At 43.0% G+C, this 8749-nt stretch overlaps 2 protein-coding genes across 3 annotated transcripts in view; both read right to left on the bottom strand.

Moving 5' to 3' along the window:
• LOC138962010 (protein diaphanous homolog 1-like) lies at nucleotides 1-7653 on the bottom strand. Of its 2 annotated transcripts, XM_070333702.1 has the most exons (3): nucleotides 7569-7653; nucleotides 6166-7425; nucleotides 1-563 (listed from the first exon to the last, which is right to left on the bottom strand). In XM_070333702.1, exons 1-2 carry the CDS (start codon nucleotides 7641-7643, stop codon nucleotides 6190-6192), a joined length of 1311 nt encoding a protein of 436 aa, XP_070189803.1. In that variant the 5' UTR covers nucleotides 7644-7653; the 3' UTR covers nucleotides 1-563; nucleotides 6166-6189. The 2 variants fall into 2 exon arrangements, with proteins under 2 accessions (XP_070189803.1, XP_070189802.1); XM_070333701.1 differs by lacking the exon at nucleotides 1-563 and having other exon boundaries at nucleotides 5509-7425.
• An 18-nt stretch (nucleotides 7654-7671) lies between these two features.
• The window catches only part of LOC138961150 (GTPase IMAP family member 4-like), a 3302-nt gene continuing 2224 nt past the window's right edge, over nucleotides 7672-8749 (bottom strand). Inside the window, exons 4-5 of the mRNA XM_070332749.1 lie at nucleotides 8012-8171; nucleotides 7672-7679 (exon numbers count right to left, since the gene is read on the bottom strand). Of these exons, the coding sequence (XP_070188850.1) occupies nucleotides 7672-7679; nucleotides 8012-8171 (168 nt within the window). The remainder of the gene's footprint in view (nucleotides 7680-8011; nucleotides 8172-8749) is intronic.

The following is an 8749-nucleotide window of genomic DNA, read 5'->3' on the forward strand; positions in this document are numbered from 1 at the left end:
CCTAATTATCTTGATCACATTTATTTAAAGTGGAAATCGTTATGTTCGTAAGCTCACATACAATCATTTATGAAACAAACTCGACCAGACCAGAGATTTGATTGATAATGGGCCCTTTATTCTATACAGTACCAGAGTAAATTATATAAACCATTACATGACAAATAAGCTTCTTGCTCTTTGGAGTGATGTGGCCTTTGGCAGCTCATCAACCCAGTAATGTAGACCTGCCTTTTTTACGAAGTAGGTACATGCATTCCGAAAGATCACCATATGCGTAAAACCATACTGCAGTGTCATTTTTCAGAAGAGAATCAACAGAAAAAGAGCGTATGTTCTCCTTTAGCTTCATGTTGTCTTTCTTCAAGCCAGAAACATCTTCAGTCAGACGATTAATCACAGAGGCCTGTTATGTAATTTTCATCTGCAGCTCTGCCAACTTGAGGTAGTCTGTGTTCCAATAACAATACCCTCACAGGTAGTCGTGTCCCTCTTTGCAAAGGCATGATCTGGCCCTGGTCCTAAGCTCTCACTAGATGCGGAGGGCAAAGGAATGACTGCTTCTGTAAATTACAAAATCAAATGTATACATTAGCAATAGAATTAGCATCAATGATCTTGTTATCAGATTACACATGCATCATTCACACTCACAGCATTTAACCTTTGCCGGATGCCGCTTTTGACTACACACGCCCGACGATGCGGGTTTGTCTGAACCCATACATTTGAAAGAGGGTTTTTACCGTTTATTTCTCTAACAACGATGCGGGTTTGTCTGAACCCATACATTTGAAAGAGGGTTTTTACCGTTTATTTCTCTAACGACGGGGTGGGTTCCCTACTTCAGTGGGTGCATCGAGTTTCTCCCTTCACCGACTTCTTGCAGGGGAGGGAGAGGGGGAGGGAGAGACTGAGAGAGACTGAGAGAGACTGAGAGACTAAGAAAGAGAGAGAGAGAGAGAGACTAAGAAAGAGAGAGAGAGAGACTAAGAAAGAGAGAGAGAGAGAGACTAAGAAAGAGAGAGAGAGACTAAGAAAGAGAGAGAGAGAAAGAGAGAGAGAGACTAAGAAAGAGAGAGAGACTAAGAAAGAGAGAGAGAGAAACTAAGAAAGAGAGAAAGAGAGACTAAGAAAGAGAGAGAGAGACTAAGAAAGAGAGAGAGACTAAGAAAGAGAGAGAGACTAAGAAAGAGAGAGAGACTAAGAAAGAGAGAGAGAGAGATAGACTAAGAAAGAGAGAGAGAGAGAGAGAGACTAAGAAAGAGAGAGAGAGAGAGACTAAGAAAGAGAGAGAGAGAGAGAGAGACTAAGAAAAAGAGAGAGAGAGAGACTAAGAAAGAGAGAGAGAGAGACTAAGAAAGAGAGAGAGACTAAGAAAGAGAGAGAGACTACGAAAGAGAGAGAGAGAGAGACTAAGAAAGAGAGAGAGAGAGAGAGACTAAGAAAGTGAGAGAGAGAGACAAAGAAAGAGAGAGAGAGAGACTAAGAAAGAGAGAGAGAGAGAGAGAGACTAAGAAAGAGAGAGAGAGAGAGACTAAGAAAGAGAGAGAGAGAGACTAAGAAAGAGAGAGAGAGACCAACAAAGAGAGAGAGAGAGACTAAGAAAGAGAGAGAGAGAGAGACTAAGAAAGAGAGAGAGAGAGACTAAGAAAGAGAGAGAGAGACTACAAAAGAGAGAGAGAGAGAGAGACTAAGAAAGAGAGAGAGAGAGAGAGACTAAGAAAGAGAGAGAGAGAGACTAAGAGAGAGAGAGAGACTAAGAAAGAGAAAGACAAAGAAAGAGAGAGAGAGACTAAGAAAGAGAGAGAGACTAAGAAAGAGAGAGAGAGAGACTAAGAAAGAGAGAGAGAGAGAGACTAAGAAAGAGAGAGAGAGACTTTAGAAGAAAGAGAGAGAGAGACTAAGAAAGAGAGAGAGAGAGACTAAGAAAGAGAGAGAGAGACTAAGAAAGAGAGAGAGAGACTAAGAAAGAGAGAGAGAGACTAAGAAAGAGAGAGAGAGACTAAGAAAGAGAGAGAGAGAGACTAAGAAAGAGAGAGAGAGAGACTAAGAAAGAGAGAGAGAGAGACTAAGAAAGAGAGAGAGAGAGAGACTAAGAAAGAGAGAGAGAGACTAAGAAAGAGAGAGAGAGAGAGACTAAGAAAGAGAGAGAGACTAAGAAAGAGAGAGAGAGACTAAGAAAGAGAGAGAGAGAGACTAAGAAAGAGAGAGAGAGACTAAGAAAGAGAGAGAGAGAGAGACTAAGAAAGAGAGACAGAGAGAGAGACTAAGAGAGAGAGACAGAGAGAGAGACTAAGAGAGAGAGAGACAGAGAGAGAGAGACAGAGAGAGAGAGACAGAGAGAGAGAGACAGAGAGAGAGAGACAGAGACAGACAGTCAGATAGACAGACAGTCAGATAGACGGATAGACAGATAGACGGATAGACAGACAGACAGACAGAGCAACTGACAACAGACATACAGACAGAGAGATACGGACAGACAGACAGAGAGACAGACAGTCTCTTGGAGACAAACAGGCAGACAGACACTGTTCCGCCGCTTATGGGTGTAGCAGAACCCGCGTCGTCGGCAGAGGGATAGTTACAATCACTACTACTCTTTAAAAGTATGGGTTTGTGTGAACCCGCGCCATCGGTAGTGTTTATGTAAATTATCATAATCAATTAATTTTAAAGTTTTGTCATGTACACACTAAAAATTTGCAGACAGAGAGCAAATTAGGTGTGTGAGAGATACTTAAAAATTTCAAAACGATACCTTTAATGGTTCCAGAGTTACAATGATTTTAGTGTGTCTCTGGGTACAGGTGAACCCAGGAAGCACGGCAAAGGTTAAGCATGAAAATACACGAGGGAAATAACTCCTGAAATTGAAAAAAACTTACGGGTGCGGGAGATGCTCCCCGAAAATTATTTCGGAGTGTTCTATGCAAAATCAAAACTGTAGCAATCTAGTGTTATTTTTGCTGTTGCATCAATTCAATGGTACATTTCTGGGAATAAAAAAAAATGATTCAGCATAAGCTTTATCGATGTCTTGAAAACTGCATCACTGTCTGTATCAAGTAACCTCCTTAAACTTCTCGATTCAAGAGTCAATTGATTGAATGTGTTCTGCGCGAGGTTAGAATCCGGTACCATTCTAGAATGGACCGGGTCCAGGTTGGAATTCCAACCCTGCGCAAGTACAGAGGTGCCATTCTAGAATGGTACATGCGTGAAGCATCGCGAGAGTGAATAAAGGGGGCCGTAATGTTTGCAGGTAAGACAGAGTTGTCTTCCCTTGAATTATCTCCACCTGCACCTTCCCTTTGATAAAATGGGGCTGATTTGTCTACCCCTGAAAAAAATCCTTTGGCGATCTTGCGATGTCATGTCATGTCAAGAAAGTTGACACTCCTGAGTACGCAATAAACAAAGGCAGACCAGGGGCGGACGAGGGGGGGGGGGGCACAGGGGGCACGTGCCCCCCCCCCCGAAAAAAAGAAAAAAAAAGAGAAGAAGAAAAAAAAAAGATTTTTCTATGCTGATTCTATGACCATTTCTAAGTTCAAATGGCACCAGATGGCACCATTTTGCTTCTTTGGGCAAATTTTTTTCCGGGGGGGGCATGCCCCCGGACCCCCTAGCAAATTCGGGCGCTTGGCGCCCATCACATTCACTTTCGATTCAAAGTGCCCCCCCCCCCCCCCCTTACAAAGCAACTGATCCGCCCCTGCAGACCATAGCAAGGGGGACTACCAGGGCGGTAATGTTTGCAGGGCAGTTGTTGTTGTGATGAGAGCCGGTTGCGGCCGCTTGCAATGTCAGCGCTGTCTCCCTCTCGGAAATGTCCGGTTTTTTGACAATTTTTTTGACAGACAGACAGACAGACAGACGGTCAGACCGACTAACCGACAGACAGACCAACAGAAGGACAGAGTGAGTTATAGAGCTGTTGTCACAGGTTTAAAAAAAAGTTGACATTAACAAAAACAGAAATCAACAACAACTTTTGTCTGGTTTTATAATATTATGGGAAAACATTGAAAGCAATTCATAGTAGTAGTACTACCACAACAAATACTCTCAAAGGGAAATTCCATGCCTAAAAGTTTGACAGTTTTTATTTAATCTATCAGAATCCCTACCTTCCAAACTGTGATATGCCCACGTTTCAAACTCCTACAACCCTACATTACTACTACACAAAAGAACAAAGTTCCAAGAATTATATCCTGGTGCACATTTATTTGTAGAGGAAGTACCAATCATTCAAGAGAGTTCACTTGATTTACAAATGGATTGGAGGTCTGTCATTTCCAAGCAACTGAATTGTAGCTTAAAATCAGTGAATACCCTTTATTTCTGACCAAGCCTCATTGCAATGACAGTCAATTAATTTTTCTCTCCAAAATCACAACATTATACCATGTCATACTTTCAAATAACCTCTAATTGCCCTTGAAAAAAATACAGGCTCCTGACGTTCTTAGTGCCCAGTGACGGCAGAGATTGACGAATTGCAATTCAACCGTGTAGCAAGATGACACCACTTGAGCCAGAGGTCAACTAATGATTAGTAATGACATTCCAATTCACAGCATCTTGATTGACAAGCTTGATTTTCCGTAATAACTGTGGAAAGTCAGAATTTTCAAAAATTTTCCCTGAAAAGCATAAATACTCGAAGCTCAGCGTTCACAAATGAATCAAATGAAAGAATGAAATCGATGATTGGCCGGATGCCACAAGACCTTATGTCGAAATACAAACGCCAGTTATGGGATGATATGTCATTTTGGAGAAAACAGAGACGATTTTCTACAGAAACGAGCCTCGCCTTTGCCGATTTTCGTGGGGCCCACCGCAGCCAATTGCTTTCGTTGTGGTCGGCGCTCATAACGAGGGGTTTGCTATGGCTGCGAGTCTTGTGGTCAAAGCAGCACCGTTCTTAAGAGGCGCATGCCTGATAGAACGTTAAAGCTAGTTAAAAAAAAAATTAAAAAAAGCCTTTCCCTCGCTCAAACTATATAGTCATATTATATATCGATACAAAGCTAAAGACTTTATCTTCACAATTCAGAAGACCAACTTCATGTATATGAATAAGATTAAAAGTTACAAGCGAGATCGGCAAAACACTGTCAGTCCGGAAATTTCCGTTCGTAGCGATCAGTGCTGAGTGTCTCTCAAAATCGTAATCACTTTCAGAACATCACAATCCCAATTCACGATGTCTTTGAGTAAAGTGTAAAAAACCCGAAAAAAAACCCAACCAAACACACAAAAAACAAAAACAAACAGAAAATCCACATTTGTGGCTTTGGCTGTGTGATAGTCTAACTGAAATGACTATTCCAACTTGGACCCAAATTCCAACCTTGCGCACGGCCGATTCTAGAATGGACCAGCAACAAGGGTACCATTCTAGAACGGCACCCCTGTATTTGCGCAGGGTTAGAATTCCAACTTGGACCCGGTCCATTCTAGAATGGAACCGGATTCTAACTTCGCGCAGAACATATGCATCTTTGGGCTTTTCGACGAGCTGATGTTATCAAAAATAGTATAGAAAATGTTGAGGGAACTGTTCAAGAGAAGTTATCAGCTCCTCAGATTACATACATTATTTTAAGCAAATAAAAAGATTGAAATTTGTTTAAGACCTATACATTTTTGAAAGCATCAGAAAAGCTGAAAGACTGTCGTGGGTCTTTTTAAAGGCACAGTGTGAATTCTTTGTTAATTTGTTTGCTTGCTTGTTTGTTTGTTTGTTTGTTTGTTCTGTTGTTCGTGGTGTTGGTATTGGTGTTGTTGTTCTTTAATTAATTGTTCAAATTGGCTCTCGAGGCCGTTAAGAAACTCATTCATCACACATTCCTACTCTGCACAGGGAACAGCCAGGATGTTGATTTTTGGAACGTGTCCAAAGTGTGGTCTATTTTTATCCCATTAAAAAAGATTGGGCAGATCTGAGATGTTGAACCGACTCGTGCCTTTCATATGAAAGATCTAATTAGTATTTAGAGTTTTCTCTCATTCGACTTTTTGACAAACGTCCATATACTTCTTATTAGCTGGTATACATCTCACAGTTTTCGGTGTAATTGTGGACTCTCCATCTCTGATCTTGAAGTGGTCTGTTCTAACAGTGTTTTAAAAACTATGAGTACACACTTTTCTGGTAAATCCTCACGGATTTCACATCAGCTGGCATTTATCAATGGTCATTAGGGAAAATTTGGACATCCCCTTTCTGATCCTCTGACCGACAGATTTAACGGCCTTCTGCATCTCCTCTCTCTGTGCGTCGTTCAGCTCCTCGGGGTGGGTGAGGATCTTCTTCTTCATGGCGTCTTCCACCAGGCGCTGTTTTTGGGTCAGAGTCAGATGCCGCTTGTGGGGAAGCTGGTAAGCGAAGGTTGTGTCAGCGGTATCGGCCCTCGTGAGATCCTCGCCTAGCTCGTCTTGAATCTGATCTAGGAGAGTCTCCACGTCGACTACGTAGTCGCTGAAGTTTGTCCAGAACGAGCTCGTCGCCCCGAAGTCTCCTTGGGGGATTGGTTTTGGTGGAGGAGGTGGTGGTCGTGGTGGTTTTGAGCTTGTTGAAGAATCGCTGTAAACTTCTATGCTTGCGAGTAGATTTCCATGCGATGGTTTTGGTGGTGGTGGTGGTGGTGGTGGTGGTGGCTTTGAGAATGTTGAAGAATCGCCGTACCCTTTTAGGCCTGTGAGTAGATTACCGTGCGAAAGACCAGCGCTTACCATGCTTTGCTGTCGAGGTTTGAGCGTTCGTGTAGGTTTCTGTGGTGGGCGAGACACCAGGCCTTCTGACGCGCTGTGTGAACGAGGAAGATTGAAATTTCTTAGGACTGGCCGTGGTCCCGGGGGTGGGGGTGGAGCGGGTCGCCGTGCAAATGGCGGGGGTGCAGGAGAGGGTAGCAGTGGTAGGGAGAAATTTCTGGTAAGGGATCTGACCGCTCCTATACGTTTCAGATTGTCCATTTCTCGTTGTCTGTTCAACACTTGGATGTCCGCCTGAGAGTGGTTTTGGGTGCAGAGCTTGTCTATGTCATCTTCGTCATCATCAGAAGCGTCAAGATCTGTCACTTGGTCCTTGTTTGAAGGTTCCTTCATCATAAAAGCAAGCTGATCTTCGTGTGCAACCGAAACGTTTTTCTTGTGCATCATTGGCAGTGTCGCTGCTACTCTCCGTTGAATTTCTTCTTTCACCATATTTTCCATGGCCGTGTCTAACTCCCGGCATACCTTGTGGCGGAAGCAGCCGCCACCATTTTTTATGACAACATGTTTTACCAAGAGCATCAGTCGTTCCACTTGCTCGGCCTTTCCCTGTTCGTTGGCGTCGTTGTTGAAGAGAAGATAGCGATTGCCTGCTTCCTCGAGAACGGAGTTTAGTTTCTTGGACCTCTGCAGCTGAAACAAAGAGCGATTATTATTTCGGATGTTATTGATCAATGTAATTCAACCGGAGTTGCTTCCCTTTATAGAACGGACATGTGTATACCTTTAAAAAAAACACTCTTGGTTCAACAACTTTAGGCCCAAAATTCACTTACCATCTGGTTGAAGTCGACTCCTCCTTTGTCAAGCAGATCTTTCCCGACGAATATCGCTATCAGATAAGAAGTCATCTTTGGTCCAAATATGTCCTTTAGCATCTCACACACCTGTTTTCAGAATGGAGAGATATGACAAAGTGCATGGATGCTTGGGTCGCATGTTTGAACACACGCACACATACACACACACACACACACACACACACACACACACACACACACACACACACACACACACACACACACACACACACACACACACACACACACAAACATACACTTACACACGCACGCACACGCTCTCTGGCTCTCTCTCTCTCTCTCTAGCAACCTCTCTCCCTCTCTCTCTCTATCTCTCTCTCTCTCTCTCTCTCTCTCTCTCTCTCTCTCTTTCCACCCCAACCCTCCCCACCACCCGACCCCCTTCCCAATCATAATACACCTTACCTTGACTTCCTGGTCAGTAAATCTGGCATCACATCTCATGACCAGTATAACCACATGCGGGCCGGGAGCCACAGCGAAGAGAGACTGTGTGATTCGTGTCGCCAGTTCTTGGTCTTCGCCATCCGTATCACACAGCCCTGGCGTGTCCATCACCTGATGCAAGAACAAAACTAATGACGTCCCACACCGATACATGCACAGCCTGGCAGTGACCTTACGATTCATTTTTTTCTGCTGATATGACGAAGTCATCGAGACAGACTTCTTTTTCGAAAATTCTTTGTTGGATCCTGGGAGAAGTGACACAATGTTTTATGTGAAGACATGCTTCGCACTGTGATGTCTTCTCCAACTCTTTTCGCTTATGACGTCACATATATCACTTTGGAATAAAGGGCCAAGAAGAGAAATCTTTGAATATTTGGTCGGTGACGATTGTCATTAAACACTGGAAACAATTCATGTTCGCGGTTGGTCTGAACCTTTAATTTGAACCGAAAGCATGCCAGAAAAACGCTGAACACGAGCAAACAGACACAAAAACATACTACAGATGAAGCCATGTAGCAGGTAAAAGGCTTATCTAGCCGTACGTATGATATGATAGTATATATATATTTTATGGGTCAGTGTTTCATCATCTTTTAAGACTATCAAGCGTGTTAAAGAAACGATAGCAGCATGCGAATTAGATATTTACCCAGTCACATATCATCACAAATTTAAAAATA

This window comes from Littorina saxatilis, linkage group LG3, assembly GCF_037325665.1.
Source record: "Littorina saxatilis isolate snail1 linkage group LG3, US_GU_Lsax_2.0, whole genome shotgun sequence".
Lineage (NCBI taxonomy): Eukaryota > Metazoa > Mollusca > Gastropoda > Littorinimorpha > Littorinidae > Littorina > Littorina saxatilis.